Source organism: Oratosquilla oratoria, chromosome 38 (genome assembly GCF_046742065.1).
Source record: "Oratosquilla oratoria isolate Oo_2021 chromosome 38, ASM4674206v1, whole genome shotgun sequence".
NCBI classification, from domain to species: Eukaryota; Metazoa; Arthropoda; class Malacostraca; order Stomatopoda; family Squillidae; genus Oratosquilla; species Oratosquilla oratoria.
The window spans coordinates 1,792,989-1,812,609 of record NC_134814.1 but is presented as its reverse complement, the minus strand read 5'-3'; the positions used below and the strand labels follow the sequence as shown (position 1 = coordinate 1,812,609).

At 39.0% G+C, this 19,621-nt stretch overlaps 1 protein-coding gene across 2 annotated transcripts; it reads right to left on the bottom strand.

The window, feature by feature from the left end:
- Positions 1–3,560: 3,560 nt before the first annotated feature.
- LOC143019937 (uncharacterized) lies at positions 3,561–15,010 on the bottom strand. 2 transcript variants are annotated; one of them, XM_076175926.1, is made up of 5 exons: positions 14,867–15,010; positions 12,144–12,185; positions 11,147–11,377; positions 10,246–10,373; positions 3,561–7,404 (listed from the first exon to the last, which is right to left on the bottom strand). In XM_076175926.1, the coding sequence occupies exons 2-5, from the start codon at positions 12,183–12,185 to the stop codon at positions 7,290–7,292; spliced, it is 516 nt and encodes a 171-aa protein (XP_076032041.1). In that variant the 5' UTR covers positions 14,867–15,010; the 3' UTR covers positions 3,561–7,289. The 2 variants fall into 2 exon arrangements, with proteins under 2 accessions (XP_076032041.1, XP_076032042.1); XM_076175927.1 differs by lacking the exon at positions 14,867–15,010 and adding an exon at positions 14,736–14,754.
- Positions 15,011–19,621: the final 4,611 nt, after the last annotated feature.

The following is a 19,621-nucleotide window of genomic DNA, read 5'->3' as shown; positions in this document are numbered from 1 at the left end:
TGCAGAAGTTTGCTTTGCCTTCTCATCTTTTTCTCTTGCTGTAATACTTTTCCTTTCTTCTCTTAATGGCATTAGAACTAGTCCAGCCTGTAAAACAGGCAACTGGTTAAGACCCTAAATTGCTTAGAACCCCATGAGCAAAGCTTTATTTTTCTACATTATCAATGCTGGTGGGCTGGTGGGCTGTGACTGTTACAGTGGGAGATGCTGAAATAATGACTGTGATGGGTGAGGGGTGAAAAAAAAAAAAAAAAAAAGAGGAGGTACAATTAGCTATCCATATACCAAATATTCTTTTCCCTTGTAAGAGAGCTAACCAATCAAGGCATGCACTCTCCCCCATTTGTTTCCCATTTATTAGCTCCTTGAGGATGAAAGTCCATTGCTACCCCCTGGCTAGGTCAGAAGCAAGACAGGGTACATCCATAGCAAGGTCCACATCCTAAGTTGACTTATACATACATCAAGGCTTTTTCCCCCTTTCAAGGGAGGTAGCCGAAAAGAAAAAGGCATAAATTCATTCCCACCCATTCCATCCCTAGTTACACTCCACTCCCCTCCACCCTCCCTCTTATCTTAGCACCTCCTGGATGACAGGTCATCCCTGCACCTTGTCCACTGCCCTGGGTCAGAGGCAGTGTCGCAAGTCACAGCACATCCACAGCAAGGCCGCTTCATTTAATCGGCAACACCCCCTCTCTGTCCCCCCATGCATAAAAGGAGAAGACCGGGAGAAATCCCTTCAGGCTGACTCATACCCACCACTTTGTTTACATGGTGACCCTCCCCCCTTGTCCTCTCATGCAAGAACAGGAATGACAAAAAATTCCTTTAGGCCACATCAATTTACTGTCCATTCACAGCCATTTTCTACTCATCTATCTCTTGCCTTCTCCCTTCCTTGTTCAACACACATTCCCCTTTTACATACGGCACACTTCACCCCATTCATCAACCTCATTCTTGGTCTTCCCCTCATATTAACTCTATCTATCTTTGCCTTCCACAGGTTTGGAGAAAGTGAACAGAAAAGAATTACTGGTATGAGATGAAAGATCAACAAGAGGTCATTATAAAAAAAACTGAAAAAGCATACATACATATACCAAAGGCTTTCTTCCCCCTTACATGGGAGGTAGCGGGAGAAAAAAGCCTTTGGTATATGTATGTATGATCTTGATGTTTGTATGTATGTATGATTTTGGTACAGTAAAAGCTCTTTTATCTGTTATTCTCGTATCCGGCTCCTTCTTATAACCAGCATATTATTCACGAGGAAATAAAAATTTTGTATAAAAATGTAAAAATTCGAAAAAATATAATTTTAAATTCCCGCGCCACTCCCGCCACCGCCAGAGGTAGCGCGCATCTTTCCCGCCATCTCCCACAAATCCCGCCGCTCCGTCACGCCCAGTGCCCACTGTAATAAGATGCCTGATGTTAAGCGTGTGACTGTCTATTAGCAACTCTCAACACACACACACATACCGACAGCAAAGGAAGGCAGTGATGGCTGAGTTGAAGGATATGCGTGGTAGTGCTAAGCTTAGCGTCACTGATGAAGCTCTTCAGGAGTGGATGGAGGTCGACAATGACGAAGCTATCACCCCCACACTAACTGACGATGAAATCATTCAGGCAGTGATTGAGGAGACGCATGGTAAGGAAACAGAGGCTGATAGTGAAGAGGAAGATGACCCAGAGCCAAGAGTAACGTGGAAGGATGCCTCTAAAGGATTGGCAACATTTATCAAATTTGCGGAGCAGCACACCTACATGGGGACTCACGAGATGTCTCTTCACTGTCTTCAAAATGAATTTTTAATGCAGAAAGACAAACATTCTAAACAAAGAGACATACGTGATTTCATGAAAATAATTAAAGATAAATAAATATGAATATACTGGTAAATAAATAAACAACAAAAGTGAAGCCATTGAATGAATTTTATTTAAGTACTCTATGAATAAAGGCAATAAATGTATTTTTTTTATATTCCTTCTCGTAACTGGGATTTCCCCCTTCCGGCACATCTTTGGTCCCACTCGTGCCGGTTAAAAGAGCTTATACTGTATATGTATATATGTATGATCTTGTTTAAATTATCTTGAGAAGTATAGTTTTCCAGTTAGATGTATACATTTGTGGAATAAGTTTGGTGAAAATATAACCCAAGCCAACAATATAAAGGAACTTGAAGGCAAGGTTTGACAAATGTAAGCAGATATGGAATACCACAAGCTTGGCTCCAACCCTATCTACACTACAATTATATAAATACACATATGCACACATACATTCACTACTTTCTGGCTTCATTCAAATAAAACACTAAGTTTTCAATAAAATTTATTTTATCGATCAATTTGACTAGTGAATAAATACAAGAACTCCAGATAGGTTGAATACCTGAGTGTTACCAACTTAATTACTATCCATTAATTAAAACAGATTACACAAGATATTTTTTTCATCTCCTTTATAGCAGAAATTTCCAAGCTGGGTAGTAGTTTATGAGATTTCCATGGGAGGCATGCAATGCTCCCTGTATGCCATGAACAAATGCAAAATTTTGGTACTTATGATTTATATTTTTCTTTGGAAATCCCTGAATTGTCTTCCATCTACATGAAGTTGCATGTATTTAATTTTATACTTACTAGCTATCACTTGCAATGTGCATACTTACAGCAGATGCTCCTCTACTTATGAACATTCAGAATGTAACTCATTTGGAAGTTGAGGAGTGTCCGTCCAGATTCATTTTGAAGATGGAAGATGAAGGATACACCAGGTCGACTGAACCAGTTTGAAAACCACATTTTTAGAGTCCAGGAGTTCTACTAAATTGTATAAAAAAGCCAAGACAAGATCTTTAAATGTATCTAAATTCATTACAATTGTCCATCATAGGTTTCAACCACAGGAAGTATCTTTTCATTCTCCCATTGCAATATGATTGTATCTGAAATCAAACTGCTTCAGGAGACCTAAGTGGCTCAGGAGTAATGCTCTCACTCCACATGCAATTGCCCTCAAGTTCAAATCATCAGGGCAAATACAAAAACGGGTGCTGGTAATAAGGCTTGTACATAAACACTACTACATATGTCTGCGACCAGTCAAGCTGGTCTGATGCCAGTCCAACACCTTCGTAACATATGCATGTTCTACCCCTACACTAAAGCTTCTTCTGTATCCAGCCAGACATACTCTGGCATGTCTGAATGAAGGCAGGCCTGTGCGGTTGAAGAGAACACATCCTCAACCCAAGAATGTCTTTCAATGGGACCTACCAAGGTGTCTTCCAGATTTGGATGAATGAATGAATGAATGAATGAGAGAGAGAGAGAGAGAGAGAGAGAGAGAGAGAGAAGGAGAGAGGAGAGAAGAGAGAGGAGAGAAGAGAGAGAGGAGAGAAGAGAGAGGAGAGAAGAGAGAAGAGGGAAGAGGGAAGGGGGGAAGGGGGGAAGGGGGAAGGGGGAAGTGGGAAGTGGGAAGGGGGAAGGAGAAGGGGGAAGGAGAAAGGGAAAGGAGAAAGTAGGTGGGAGGGAGGATGGGATGGAGGAAAGAAAGGAAGGAGAGAGCAGGACATAAGTTATGGCTGGAAAATAAGTTCGAAGACAGGAGAGAAGTGTTTATGGACCAGAGACAGCATTTTTCTACATTCAGAGATAAGTCTTCACTCATGAAGGAATGGTGACCCACTTCTGGGCTGCATCAACCATTCATCAATTTCCCTCCATTCACTCCTACCTGTTGTACTCTCTCTTCCTTGCTTGACAGACATTCCCCTTGCATCCAAAGCCCCCTTCACCTCATTCTTGGTCTTCCTTTTCAGTTCACTCCATTCATTTCTGCCTTCCAGATAATACGGATGGAAAGTGAGCTGTTGGACAGTGTAGATCAAAGAGTATTGAGGTGGTTTGGGTACATGTAAAGAATGGGTGAGGAAAGACAAGCGAAATAGTGCGGAAGGCAGTTGATAAATTAAGGACTGATGAGATATGTGAAGGGAATGAGGCACAAATGGGATTGAAAGATTAGAAGAGGATAACCTGAGGTAGTCTGGATATGTCATGGAAATAATTAATATCATGTATCCTTAAAGGATTCATGAAGTGGTGGTGCTATTATAATAAAATAGGGGCAGGTCAGGGGCAAGGGGAGTTGATGAACTAAATGTAGCCAAAGATCTTGTAGTCAGAATGTCAAGTATGTGAAAATGTGCACAGTTAACAGAACGAGTGGAAGATGTTGTTGTTGTTGTTGTTGTGGAAGAAGAAAGCATACATCAAGGTTACATACTGTTACATGAAAGTGGTATACTGATGGATGAATTGACAATATACCTAAGGAATAAAGACAGTGCAATTTTCATCTGCTTCAAGCAGTAAAGAATGAATAAAATGAATGTGAGTGAAATGAGTGAGGACATTTCTCTTCTGTGCCTTGTCACTTCATTTGAGGATAATGGCATCTCTATCTATATACCAAAAGGCTTCTTCCCTCTGACATGGGATGTAGCCAGCAAGGCATGCACCCACCCACACCCACCCCACTCCTATCCATCACTCATTTATCTTAGCTCCTTTTGGATGAAGGATCATCCCGGCCTCCAGCCCAGTGCCTGGGTCAGAAGCAATGCAGCAAGACACAGCAGGGCCAACTGTTTTTTCATTAACATGACAACCCTCCCTCCTTGTCCCCTCGTGTAAGAAAAGAGAAGATGAGAAGAAAACCCTTGAAGCTGCATGAATTGATATTCCATTCACAACCATTCTCCACTTACACCTATTTCTTACCTTCCCCCTCCCCTGCTCAAGAGGTATTCTTTCTTTACTCAAAGTCCACTTCACCCTATCCATCCATCTTATCCTTTGTCTTCCCCTCAGGTTCACCTTATCCACCTCTGCCTTCCATACTCTTTTTGCTAGCCTTTCCTCATTCATTCTTTCCATGTGCCCAAACCATCCCACTGTTCTTTTACCCACCCTATCTGCCAGCTCCCTTTCCAACTCCACTGTTCTCATCTCCTCATTTCTTACTCTATTCATCATAATACCCATCATATCTTCTCCAACACTTTATCTCAGACACACTTAAACTTCTTTCTGACTCCCTTAAATTCCAAGTCTCTGCCCAATAGTGTTGTAGGCACAATCACCCCTTTGTACAGTCAGTTCTTCACACCCATCTCCAGACACCTGTTTCTCATGACACTTTTCCAATTCCCAAGACATTTGCTTACTTCCCACACTCTACAGATTACCTCTACCCCCACCCCTCCATTCCCTGCTACATGCAACCCAAAATATTTAAAACTATCCACTTTCTCTCACCCTTCTTCACTAAGACTTACCTCCAGCTTACTACCAACCACACCAACTGCTTCAGACCCTCCTCTGACCCATCCACAAGTGTAGTATCATCAGCAAACAACAACTGGCTCACCACCCATTTTCCTTCAGTCTAACCATATCCAATTCCCCACCCATCACATGGGCATATGAAGTTGATAATTAATTGTTGCCTTGCTTTTTACTGACTGGAAACCCACAGCCCCATAGCAGCTGGCAAAGGTCCTTGGCCCCTCCCATAGATCTTTCTCGGATTCAATCAATTGTTGCCCTAAGTTTCACAAGCGGAAAAGCTGCACCCCCACAGTGGCTTGTAATGATCTTCAGAATATCCCACAGCTCTGAGAAGAAACTTTGGACTATTATCTGTGTTGTATCAGTGTAGGACTGTTTCTGTGTCACTGGCTAAAAGTTGTAGGGAGAAGAGAACAGTTACCATTTGTCAGCTCTCTATGTGTGAAAAAGTGTAAAAATAGAGCTAATGGTGAAAGAGATATGTATCTTGGGCTCAATCCAGAGATTGAGTGTTGGCCCCTCAGAGCTGTGCCTCCTGATTACCAAGATTACATAAACATGGCAAAGGAAACATGGAGGACTATAAGTGAAGCATTTATTCCTGACGTTTCGTCTATTGACTTAGAGAAAGTCAATAGACGAAACGTCAGAAATAAACGCCTCACTTCCAGTCCATGTTTCCTTTGCCGTGTTTATGCAACTTGTTCACATGGATTTTCATTTTTACTAAGATTACAAAGATGAAGGTTAGGGGGCTGATGGGTTTTGAAAATGGGTAGCTATGCTGCCCACCTTGCCAAACCAGCACATGCGAGTACCTATCATTGGTCCCTCTCTGTGGAAAGAAACTTTAGACTGTCACCTGTCCTGTACTAATGTGGGACAATTTTGATGTCACAAGGTTACAGTAACAAGAGGCGGGGAGCAGTTATCCATTGTCTTTATGTAAAAAGGTGGAGGATATACAGCAGAAGCCATGCCTGAACTGGAGATTGTCTCCCTCCTCTTAGGGTGCTGACACAGAGACCAGTGGTGGTCCTCCAAGATGGATATCATAATCACCTATCCTGCAGCCCAATTTCAAATTATGTAAACACTTTGAGCTCCATCTGGAAGTGCAGCCCTGATAGACTGACATTTGGTCTCTGGACAAGGCCCAAGATCTATATCAACTCTCATTGTATTTCTTCCACCTTTTCACAAAAGAAGACCTGATAACTGGCAACTGCTCCCCGCCTACTACTTTGAGCCAGTGACACAACACTGTCTTACACTAATGCAATACACACAAGAGTCCAAAGTTTCTTCCCAGAGAGATTTATGAGTGGGTTCATGTACTGCTGCCAGCCACTGTGGTGTTGTGGTTTTCCATTCAAATCCAATGAAACAATTGTTACCATTATAAACACCCATATAATCAATAAATCAATCTGTTGTCCCTGGTCTCTCTTGCAGAAAACCTGTGGTCTTCATGTAACAACCTCTTTGAGGAGGTGGGGAGTGTTGTGACCATTTGACATCGGTGGCAAGTCTTGGATACAGCCATCCTTCTGGGATGGGTAGTGGGCATTTTCCTCTCCTCGCTATCTCGACAGTTGGTGCAGCTGCTTGAAAGCTGGACACTGCAGCACTACCCATACAATCCTTGTGCTTTCACATTTTAGTTACGTGTGGCAAAACCATTTGTGAATTCCACAACATTACATCCTATTTTTTTTTTCTTTTTCTTTTGGGAAGAATAACTTTACCATATTAATATGAAAGTTTTTCAGAGTTTACTACAATTCTATTAATCTAAAAACACTTGGTCAAACAAAGTTTAATGGTGGAGAAAGCTTCATTTTCACGTGGTATCAAATATATTGAGCTTTTCTTAGCTTCTCCACAATTTTCATAAATATGGTGCATCACACTTATCCACAATAGAGGCTCATTTGGTTCTTAATATCTTCTATGGATGTGTCCCCAAACTTATCTTGTTGTTCCTGCATTAGATTAGCTATAGCTTCTAACTGCTTCCTCTGCATTCTGCAAGAAAATAAGTCTAATATTTCTCTGTAAGACTGGATGATTATAGAAACTGGGGTGGCTAAATGGTAGTAAAGTTTTGTCAAGGGTTTTGAATTTTACAATACAAATGGTAGAAACAACAGCATCCAATATAAAATATCAAAACAGAAAAGAAAGTCTGGGTTCTTCCCCTTATAAGGAGGTAACCAGCCAAAGTACACATCCACCCTCCACCCATCACACTTTTGTTTTCCCACTTACCTTGGATCCTTGTGGAGAAAGGGCTATCCCTGCCTCCCACCCACTACCTGGTTCAGAGGCAATGCAGCAAGACACAGCACCTCCACAGCAGGGCCTGACAGTAACAACTGGTTTACCCCCACCACATTTACATGGCGACCCTTCGCCCCCAGTTGTACATACACAAAGTAATAAATCAATCTGATGTACTGGTTTCCTTCTGCAAGAGATCTGCAGCCCCCAGGAAACTAGTCACAGCCATCAACCCATAATTAACTCAGAGAAGAGATTTTAAGTTGCTGTCTAGAAAGGGTGGATGTGGGTTGGTGTAATGTTAGAAGTTCTTTGTCTTCTGTGTGGTGGTTGTATCTGCGGCAACTGGTGTCTAATGCCAAGCTGATTGTATGTTGACATAACTTAGTCCTGGGTTATGACACGAGCATAGCCTCATAAATAATAACTGGCAGCACTAAAATACGCACTTGAGAACCAGATTCCTTCTCATATAGTAGCACAAAAGTGATAGCCACATAATCCTATGCAAGAGCCATTGAACCTACCCACCCCTCATATCAGACCTGGCACTATTAAAAGAGAGGAAAGAAAGAAGTGACATGATCGTAGTGTTCACCTCAAAGAAGAACATGTATAAAACTGACAGGGAATATCATTTGGTCTTGGATGGGAACAGCAGTTATTTGTGGAAAAGTCCGGCAAATATATATGACACAATATTAACATTCATATCACTCCTCATGCTGTGTTCTCTGGAGGGATAAATGACGAGTAACTGCATATGGTGTTCCAGCAAGATGGACAGTGAAGCTGCCCATTTTCAATACCAATGAACCCCCTCACCTTCATCAGGAGGTGCAGCCTTGAGGGGCTGACACTTAGTCTCCAAACTGGGCCCAAAATCTCTATTGACTTCAACTGTATTTCTTACATTTTTTCATACATGAGGAGCTGACAACTGACTACTGCACTTCTCTTCCTACCACACTCAGCCAGTGACAAGTCCCACAGTGATACAACAAATACAGCAGTCCAAAGAAATCCCGAAGGAATCTGTGGGCGGTTCCAAGGCCTGTTGTCATCCACTGTGGGGCTCCAGGAATTCCATTTAGTGAAACTTGAACCGACAATTGATTGATTGTTTTTTAGAAATAATATGGTTGTTACTTTCTGGAATGCATATTAATACTCAGTGGTGACTGTTGTGTATGTTTGGAGAACCCCTTGGAGAGGGAACCATGAAGCCTTGCAGGATTTCCACTAATACAATGTCTGTTAATCCCTGGAATGCATATCAATACTCAGTGGAAACAAATTGAAAAAAATCTTTACATACATACACATGCCAAAAAGGTCTTACCTGAAATAACTTAAAAGATATAAAGCCAAACTCGAATTATAAACAAATTTAAAGCTAGGTATGGCTGGCTACCTCCCTTGTAAGAGGTAAAATGCCTTTTTATATGTAGATAGACGGTAAAATGATGCAAAAAAGACAGGAACCCACATACATAACTCCTTTCCTGTATACAGTCAACCCTTGAGTTATGAAGGTTACGTTCCTGAACAGGCTGCAAATTTCAGGCACGTTTTCCCCCTATTAAACAATCATGATCAGGGGGTTGCATTCCTCAATGCAGAAAAATTCCACCTAATTTAAGGGTATGATGATTGTTCACGTATGGGCAAGATGAATAAATTACATATATACACGTCATTTGTTTTACTTCCATCATATACCAAAGGTATCTTGTTGCATTGCTTCTGAGCCAGACAGTGGGCAGGAGACAGAGATGACCCCCTTATCCACAACGGATAAGAGGGAAACAAGGATGGTGAATGGGTGGTAGTGGGCTTGTGTCTTAGACTTGGCTACCTCTCTTGTAAAGAGGATGAGATAGATAGACACACACAATAAACCCATTCTTCTTCTATTCCTGTTTCCCCCTATCCTTCAACACCTCTCTCAGCTTCTAGTATTCTTTCCCTTTATCCTTCTCATTTCATTTGTTTACCCCTCAGTGCTACCCTATCTCTCTCTTTCCTCCTCTTCCACTTTTCCTTCACTCTCAATTTCCCTTCCACCAAATGATCTGAAAATCCCCTGTTCACTTCCCTGCAAACATTTACATCCAGAACTCTTCCAGTCCTCCCTTTGAAAACCACTACATAGTCCATTAATGCCCCATCAACCACCCTCCCCTCCATCACCCTTTCACACATTAACTTATTATTGTCTCTCTTAAACACTGTGTTTGCTTTTCATCAACTCCCTTTCTAAACAAATCATTTTCTCTCCACTACAGTTCTTACCTAATATACAGAACCTCCCTACTACTCCATCTATCAGTCTATCTTATACTCTACCACCAAGGTCCTTCAGCACCACTAAATTCACTCTCCTTCCAAAATCCTTTACATATATATATATATATATATATATATTTCATTTAATATATATTCATCTAACTACTTTTATCCTTATTATTCTTTAAAGCTAGACTCATAGCAGCTGACAACATGAAATTATAAAACTGGTGGAATGTTTAAAAAAGACAAGCCCTCAACCTAAAATATGAGATAAATATGTTAGCCAATACTTACTCCATTTCATTCTCCTTTTGTTCTGGTGTCATTTCACTTTCCACAGTCTTCTCTATGGCCCGTAACTGTGCTCGTTTCACCTCACCGGGAATGTGGTTAGCAATATCAAGTAAATACTCCACGGTGTCCTGTAAAGATACATGATATATTGAGGACAGTTAGCCTATACACAAGCAAGATCAATGCCAATGGCACGGCATATATTTTCTAAAGTGTGGGTGGAGCAAAAGAGGGTTTTTTTTTATCACTGTCAAAAAACAAACTTGCTACAAGACCAGTGGCATGCTGGTAGATTGTGGCAAACACAATATATACAATTGGAGTTGGATCAACCTCCTGCCTGGTACCATCACATTTACATCCCTCACCACCCCATCCATGTTGACAACTGTGTGGATGCATTGTGTCTTACTCCACTGCTTATGATATTAGCAAACTGACAAAGGACACGGGATGACACTTCATCCAATGTATGGGTTTTTGGATAGGTGTGGGTTGGGCGTATGCTTACTCAGCCATCTCTTTATAATGAGAAAAAGGCCTCTCAGAGACAAAAATTCTCCCCATAGAGAAGCACATGAGAATGACTGATACAATTCTGTACAGGTACTGTGTGCCTATCATTCTATGTGCTGCTGTATGAGAAGGATTTTGGTTTCCATATATAAATACTCTTCTGCTGTTTTACTGGAGTTATTATTCTTAATGCTTTATTTTGTACTATTTTTAGGATGTTTTTGTTTTCTTAATTCTTGGGTAGCATGCTGTGGATACATAGGTGTAATTCTTAGGAGTTGTTTATAAATGCTAGTGTAGAGAAAAATCAATAAACTAAGGTAAATGCAGTATCAGACAATACAACTAAGAAGAAAATTGCATCAAATCAAAAGAGAATACATACATCTTCATCAGAAGCATTCTCTTGGCAAGTTTCATTATCAGGTTTATCATTTATAATATCATGTGCGGATGTACTTCTACTCATTTCCTGTTTCTGTGACTGAGGCTTTGGTAATTTTTCTTCTGACACAACAAGCCATGTAATAACAAGGATTACTAATGATGCAATAAGTGAAAAAATGAAGATGACAGAAGTGTTGTCCCATAGCACGACTGCAGCATCAAACCAAGCCTGAAAAAAAAAAGTATTTCTACTGCCTACCAATAATACCTTAATTTGAGAAAGCAACAATAATTTAATATACAATGATTAAATTGAATTAAAAAAAAAAAAAGATAAATCTTTGAAAATGGAAACTACTTTCTATCTAAACCATGGCTAAAAGTAAATGGATGGTACTAACTACAAAATGTTTATGCATTAATACACAATCTTTCAATAAAATATTTTTTTCAGAGAATATGCAACCTCCTGCCAACGGCAAGTACCAATAACGATATACTCTCCACAATTTTTTCTGGGTACTTCTAGATCAGTGGTTCTCAACCCCTGGGTCGCGACCCAAATTTGGGTCGCCAAGCCATTTTATTGGGTCGCTAAGGGTTTGCAGAAAATAATTATTTTCCCACTACAAATTTATTATAATTATATACTGTAATAATTAAAATACATGATGCCTAGTTTTAGGATTCTAAGCAGACCATTAGATAAAAAATAAATAAAACCCGCTTTTAAAAGCATAACCATATTACTTATAAAGACAATTCGTATATCTATGTAGGCTTGGGTCGCGATGCTTGATTTGTGCAAAATTTTGGGTCGCTGCCAAAAAAGGTTAAGAACCACTGTTCTAGATTATTCAATTCAGTCTTACAATGCTAATTACATGGTGAATGAGGGTTTTTATGTAAAACTTGATCCTTATGAAATTTTCTATAAAGCTCTCAAAGAGAGGAAGTTTTAATCTTATTGCAGTATGGTGGTATATAATAATTACCTGCCATGTTGTTGAATCAGTGTAGCCTTCATCATTATCCATCTTGTTAAGTTTTCAGTAGATGAGGTTGAAAAAGGAAAAGGAAACAAAAAAACAAAGTTAATCCATTTTCATTTTCTATTGTCCCTTTATTTTATTTTTTTGAAAGATGAGATAAGGATAAGGGGGAAACAAGTGGATGGGTGGAAGTGGATTTGTGTCTTTGACTTGGCTACCTCTCTTATAAAGAGGATGATAGATAGATAGACACACACAATAAACCCATTCTTCTTCTATTCCTGTTTCCCCCTATCCTTCAACACCTCTCTCAGCTTCTAGTATTCTTTCCCTTTATCCTTCTCATTTCATTTGTTTACCCCTCAGTGCTACCCTCTCTCTCTCTTTCCTCCTCTTCCACTTTTCCTTCACTCTCAATTTCCCTTCCACCAAATTATCTGAAAATCCTGTTCTCTTCCCTGCAAACTTTTACATCCAGAACTCTCAGTTTCTATGCTGAGGAAGGTGGGTGCAAAAAATTACCACTTATTGGGTTATAGATTTGTAGGAAGGTCTATAATTTACCAGGTAATTAATTCTTTTTTTTTTATATCTATTGTTTGGGTGCACAAGATTTTTCTCATGACCTAAATGTGCAAAACCTAAATAAATAAATACAAACTGATTAGAGGTACAGCAGCCTTACTATAAATTTTCATGGGTAGGAGTGCTGCACACTTCTGCACATGATCGAACTGAGTTCCACTTCTGTGGTTCTGCCCACAATTCCCAATGGCTGATGCTGATAAGTCACTCCAGGTGAAATTTGAAGTTTGATTCTAAATTTACCTTGTTAGAAGAGTTGCAAAATGTAGTTTAAACCTACAAATATCAACATTATTGTAAACTCTACAAGAAGAGACCTTGAACAACTGAATTACCATTAAAATGTGCAGCTGGTTCAATCATTAGTTAAAATTTTCTCAGCTGGAGTTGTATTGCAACCATGGCAGAAAAGAATTCAACAGTTGTTCCACTGGGGAGCACCTGAATTAATCGTAAGTAGTTAGCTGAAGATTTGTATAAAATTCATAAATTCCAAGTTGCATGATGCATGATGAGTACATACTGGTAACATATATGACATGGCATGAGCTTTCATAGACTATGTTAGCCTACCAAAATGAGATCGAAAATTGAAAATTTAGAGTACAGCTACTGTACCTATATCCTGTGCGAAATATGTAAATAAATAAATTAGAATAAAATAAAACAAAAAGAAGACAACTGTTGCTGAATAACCTACAAATATACTATGATCATTCGTGGATATCTTGAACCAATTATGATAAATCAATTGGCCTTTGCAATAACTTTCCTCTTCATTTATTCATCAGTTATATGGGTGGAACTCCTAATCAGAAGAATGACTACCACTATAAATGCTAAGCTCCTTCTCTTGTCCATGATACCATGGTATGGCAAAGCATTTGCTCTTGTCAAATTTTGTGTAATTTTCTAGGTATGAGTTGATTCTTTACATTTATAATTTTGGGTACATTTTTAGAAGTTCACAACTATGTGATATAGCAATAGAAATTTAATCATTAATTTTGTAAATTATAATACATCAACATAATATGCAATTTTCTTGGCATAGATCAATAATAAAAAAAATTGCTACAACCGATTTACTAACAAATGAAGTCACGGTGGTTGAACGATACACAATGTTTTGATAGATGCCAAGGTCGAAGAAATGAAAGGATGATAAATTTGTCTATTCTAACCTAACCTATATTTAGTAATTCAGTACCTCAAATTCTAGAGATTATCCAGGCCGTTGTTGTCGTCATGAATGCTGACAGCCTGATTATTGTACCTCAGGCAATTAACAAACAACGGCAGAAACCCATGTTCTCTCATAAACAAGGAAGCCCTATTGTCTTTGTAACAGTACTTATTAATATCACCTGAGTTAGAGAACACGCAGTACACAATGATCCATTGTCTTAATGACAGTGACTGGACTGGACAGATGACGACATGGTGTCTGAACTGTATCCTAGCAGCTTCCTTCGTTAGTAGATTTGCTTATAGAAAGGTTTTTGTTATTTATTTCCGCCAAGAAAATCATATATTACATTCACGTATTATAATTTACAAAATCATTTAATTTTCTAATGCTACATTGCATAGGTGTGCACAACTAAAATAATACCTAATTTTTTAGTATCTTTCCATCCCCTTATCCCTCATGAATGTATTTAAAAACCAAAAATTTACAAAGACCTATTAACTATTTCAGTAGTAATAACCATCACTTTCATCCTTGGCGAGTGTTGTGACAAGGAGATGGAGTCACAGATATAGTAAAAAATTATCATGGAGTAGACTAGAGTGGAGGGACAAATTAATGTTCAATATTCCCTATTTACACAGATTAATCATCTCATTATAATAATAATAGCAGCAATATCATTTAACAGGCACGTCACTGAAGTCCTTTAAATACTTGCATAAAACTTATTAAGTCAATATCCCAAAGAGGATCTTTACAGAGAAAACAGATATCATTTCAGTTACGAAACACTACTTTGCAATCAAGGTACCCACCCCATTTCATTTCGTGCAATAATTTTTTAAATCTATTGATACATATTACAGTGATTTGTAAAACTACCCAATAACCCAATCTCTGATCCGTTTTCATCTAAAGTCGTATTAATACTCAAGCCTATACTTACTCTATATTTTGTGCTTGCAAAACTGAAACATGCAAGAAACAGGGACGAAGTATCCTGTGAATCTATTCAATATTACATGCTTGCCTCCTGACACGTCGGCTTTGTTTATGTACATGCCAGGATGGAATTTCGCAGATGTTCGCATTAGCACATTTGTGTTGAAGGATAAAGCATCACCGATCTCTCGGTCTTTCTGTCATTAAACATTCATGCCTGTTACAGCTTTTTCCGAATTCCAATCACTAATAAAAATAAAAGTAGGTTGGGAAAGGACGATACTGCTCCTATTAGCCTATGCTGTGACAAAAATCATCGATTACATAATTATTCATCATCCACAATGTGAATAGAATTAGTCAAATAATACTACAACACACGCTTTATAATGGGTATTAGCAAAAATCTAGGACAGTGGTGCGCCCCCTACACACATGTTTGAAGACATAAAAGTGCATTTCCACCAAGGCAACAGAGGCAACATGTTGCATTTGATTTGCCTCGGTGGAAACGCAGCTTCAACAAGTGTGTTGAATGCGACATTTAACCAGGAATCATATTGCATTCAACAAGTCAGTCACTGGAATACTACAAGATAAGTAAGTTTTATCACTGTATGTAAACTACTGCTATTATTATCATATTGGTACTAATTAAATATCATAATGATAATAGAAGAAGAAGAGGAGGAGGAACAGGAGGAGGAGGAGGAGGAAGTAGGAGAAAGGGAAGAAAAAAAAAGAAATCGAACGACGTTATTTGAACAAAAAGAAGAAATAAAAGAATGCGAGGTAAGGTAAAAGAAAATAGAACTTGAGATAAACGATAATAAGAGATGAGAAGGGATATAATACGAAGGATCAGAAAACATGAACAGGATAAAGAAAGAAAACGAGACAAGTTAACTACAAAATTACCAAATGCTGCGAGACTGAACAAACAGGTTTGGCTGATGATCGAGCATAATAAAGAGGATGAGGATGAAGAGGAAGGGAGAAAGAGGATGATGATGAGATGTACAAGAAGGGACAGGAGAGGGAAAGGAACAGTAATTGTAGGAGGAGGAAATGTAGTCGTAATAGGAGGAGGAAGAGGAATATTAAGAGGAGAAGGAAGAGGAATATTAAGAGGAGAAGGAGGAGGAAGAGGAATATTAAGAGGAGAAGGAGGAGGAAGAGGAATATTAAGAGGAGAAGGAGGAGGAAGAGGAATATTAAGAGGAGAAGGAGGAGGAAGAGGAATATTAAGAGGAGAAGGAGGAGGAAGAGGAATATTAAGAGAAGAAGGAGGAGGAAGAGGAATATTAAGAGGAGAAGGAGGAGGAAGAGGAATATTAAGAGGAGAAGGAGGAGGAAGAGGAATATTAAGAGGAGAAGGAGGAGGAAGAGGAATATTAAGAGGAGAAGGAGGAGGAAGAGGAATATTAAGAGGAGAAGGAGGAGGAAGAGGAATATTAAGAGGAGAAGGAGGAGGAAGAGGAATATTAAGAGGAGAAGGAGGAGGAAGAGGAATATTAAGAGGAGAAGGAGGAGGAAGAGGAATATTAAGAGGAGAAGGAGGAGGAAGAGGAATATTAAGAGGAGAAGGAGGAGGAAGAGGAATATTAAGAGGAGAAGGAGGAGGAAGAGGAATATTAAGAGGAGAAGGAGGAGGAAGAGGAATATTAAGAGGAGGGAGGAGGAAGAGGAATATTAAGAGGAGAAGGAGGAGAAAGAGGAATATTAAGAGGAGAAGGAGGAGGAAGAGGAATAAAGGAGTGAAGGAGGAGGAAGAGGAATATTAAGAGGATAAGGGAGAAGGAGTAGGAAGAGGAATATTAAGAGGAGAAGGGAGAAGGAGGAGGAAGAGGAATATTAAGAGATGGAGGAGGAAGAGGAATATTAAGAGGAGAGGAGGAGAAAGAGGAATATTAAGAGGAGAAGGAAGAGGAATATTAAGAGGAGAAGGAGAAGGAAGAGGAATATTAAGAAAAGGAGAAGGAAAAAGAATATTAAGAGAAGAAGGAGGAGGAAGATGAATAATAAGAGGATAAAGAGGAGGAGGAATATAAAGAGGAGAAGGAGGAGGAAGAGGAATGTTAAGGAAAGGAGGGAGAAGAGGAATATTAAGAGGAGAAGGAGGAATATCAAGAGGGGAAGGAGGAGGAAAAGGAATAATAAGAGGATAAAGAGGAGGAGAAAGAGGAATATTAAGAGGAGAGGAGAAGAAAAAGGAATATTAAGAGGAGAAGGAGGAGGAAGAGGAATATTAAGAGGAGAAGGAGGAGGAAAAAGAATATTAAGAGAAGAAGGAGGAGGAAGAGGAATAATAAGAGGATAAAGAGGAGGAGGAGGAATATAAAGAGGAGAAGGAGGAGGAAGAGGAATGTTAAGAGAAGGAGGGGGAAGAGGAATATTAGGAGGAGAAGGAGGAATATCAAGAGGGGAAGGAGGAGGAAAAGGAATAATAAGAGGATAAAGAGGAGGAGAAAGAGGAATATTAAGAGGAGAGGAGAAGAAAAAGGAATATTAAGAGGAGAAGGAGGAGGAAGAGGAATATTAAGAGGAGAAGGAGGAGGAAGAGGAATATTAAGAGGAGAAGGAGGAGGAAGAGGAATAATAAGAGGATAAAGAGGAGGAGGAGGAATGTTATGAGGAGAAGGAGGAAGAGGAATTTTAAGAGAAGGAGGAGGAAGAGGAATATTGAGAGGAAAAGGAGAAGGAGAGTATGAAGGAAAAGGAGAGGAGGAAAAGGAAGAAAAATTTCAGGAAATCATTTGAGGCGATAACAAAGATTGGAGATTGCACCATGGCTGAAGTCATGAAATCGAAAACGTGTGTGTGTGTGTGTGTGATTCACCATGGTCTTGGATCACGTGTTGGACTCGTGATCGACGGCTATTTCCCTCCCGGAAGAGAGCTCAGAGCTCATATATGACCGATCTAGGGATAATGCTGTGACCTTACACGCACATACACACCCAACTCCCCGCCCACGAGAGTTGGAGTAACGGCTCGCAGCGCAGCGATTTCTTTGTAGTTAAAATCTAACATTTGTACCACGTTTCCTCCATCCTCCAGTATCTCATTTGATGAAAGTATTGTATCTTTTATCATTTTAGAGTAACCTCTTTCCAAGACGCCGTTTTTGGGCCACATAAACCACCACAAGCTCTACTTTTCATGTCACTATCTTCAAATCTTGTTGTGATCATTTCCACCCTGTTCTCTCCATTTGTAACTTTCGTCATATTTAAGTTTTTCTTATCCAAGAACATGACTCCTACACCCTGTTTCTCCTCTCTATTTCTAAACCAATAATTATATAATCCATGTCCAATACTTTTTGGTAATAGTAGACCCCTTAATTTTGTCTACACAACTCCCACTATGTCTGGTTTTTCTTCTGACAGGTAATCACTTAGTTTATTTAGTCCTAAGATTAATCCGTCTACATTAGTATAAGTCACTTTTAATTTTCTGCTCTCTCTCCATCTTGTTCTTTGTTCCTTTTGTTTCTTTTTCTTGAATATACAATTTTCTCAGTCTCTTGTCTAACATTCTCCAATAGAACTTCGTTTTCCTGGTCTCCGTTCTTTTCTCTTTTTTTTCTTTTTTTTTTTTTTTCTTTAGCTGCGTTTCTTAGTGTCCTTCCTCTTTCTCTCTCCTCATCATTCATGTCTCTTTTTATCCATATACCTTTTTAGTGTTCACTTTTTGCTAGTGTGTGTGTGTATGTGTATTTACCTAGTTGTTATCTTGCGGGAGGACTATGCTCGTAGTAACCCGCTGTTGTATCTTTCAGCATCCATTTTTTTTCTTAAAGTCATGCATAGTTTTAGCACTCACTGTTTCCTCTTTCAGTTTGTTTCAGATATCTATTACTCTGTGTGGAAAGCCATTCTTTTTCAAATCTCTTCTGTAACTGTCCTTCTTAAGTTTCTTCTCGTGTCATCTTGTAGCTCTTCTGTCCCATTTTAATAGGTCACCCCTATCAAGAATTTCCATCCCTTTCATAATTCTGTAAATAGTTATCAAATCATCTCTTTCTCTTCTTTGTTCTAAGGTTGGTAAATTTAGTTTCTCCAATCTTTGTTCGTATGTCAAATTGCAGTGTTGGTGCCATCTTTGTCATTGCTCTTTGAATTTTTTCTAGTTTATTTATTTATTTATTTATTTGTAATGAGTGTCCATAGAGACACTGAGTATTCAAATTTTGGTCTTATCAGTGTAACTAGCATTTCCTTTGCCATCTCTTCATCCATGTAGTCAAAGGCCACTTTCATTGATCTTAATAAGTTAAAAGTTTCTCCAACTAATTTGTTGACACTGAGTATTCAAATTTTGGTCTTATCAGTGTAACTAGCATTTCCTTTGCCATCTCTTCATCCATGTAGTCAAAGGCCACTTTCATTGATCTTAATAAGTTAAAAGTTTCTCCAACTAATTTGTTGACATGTTTGTCTGGTGTTATATCGTTTGAGATTGTTACTACTAGGTCGTTTTCTGAGTTTACTTTTTTTACTTCTTTTGTACCAATTCTATATTGACCCGAGGTTCTATTTTGCTTTTTCCAAATTCCATTATACTACATTTCTTAATGTTGAAACTCACTTCACTCTTTTGACTCCATTTCCAGACTTTGTCCAGGTCTTCTTGAAAAGATCTGCAGCCTTCCTCTGTACTTACTCTCTTTAACAGTTTCGCATCTTCTGTAAAGAAGTTCATATAACATTTCAGGCCTTCATCCATGTCATTTATACAAATAGCAAACATTATC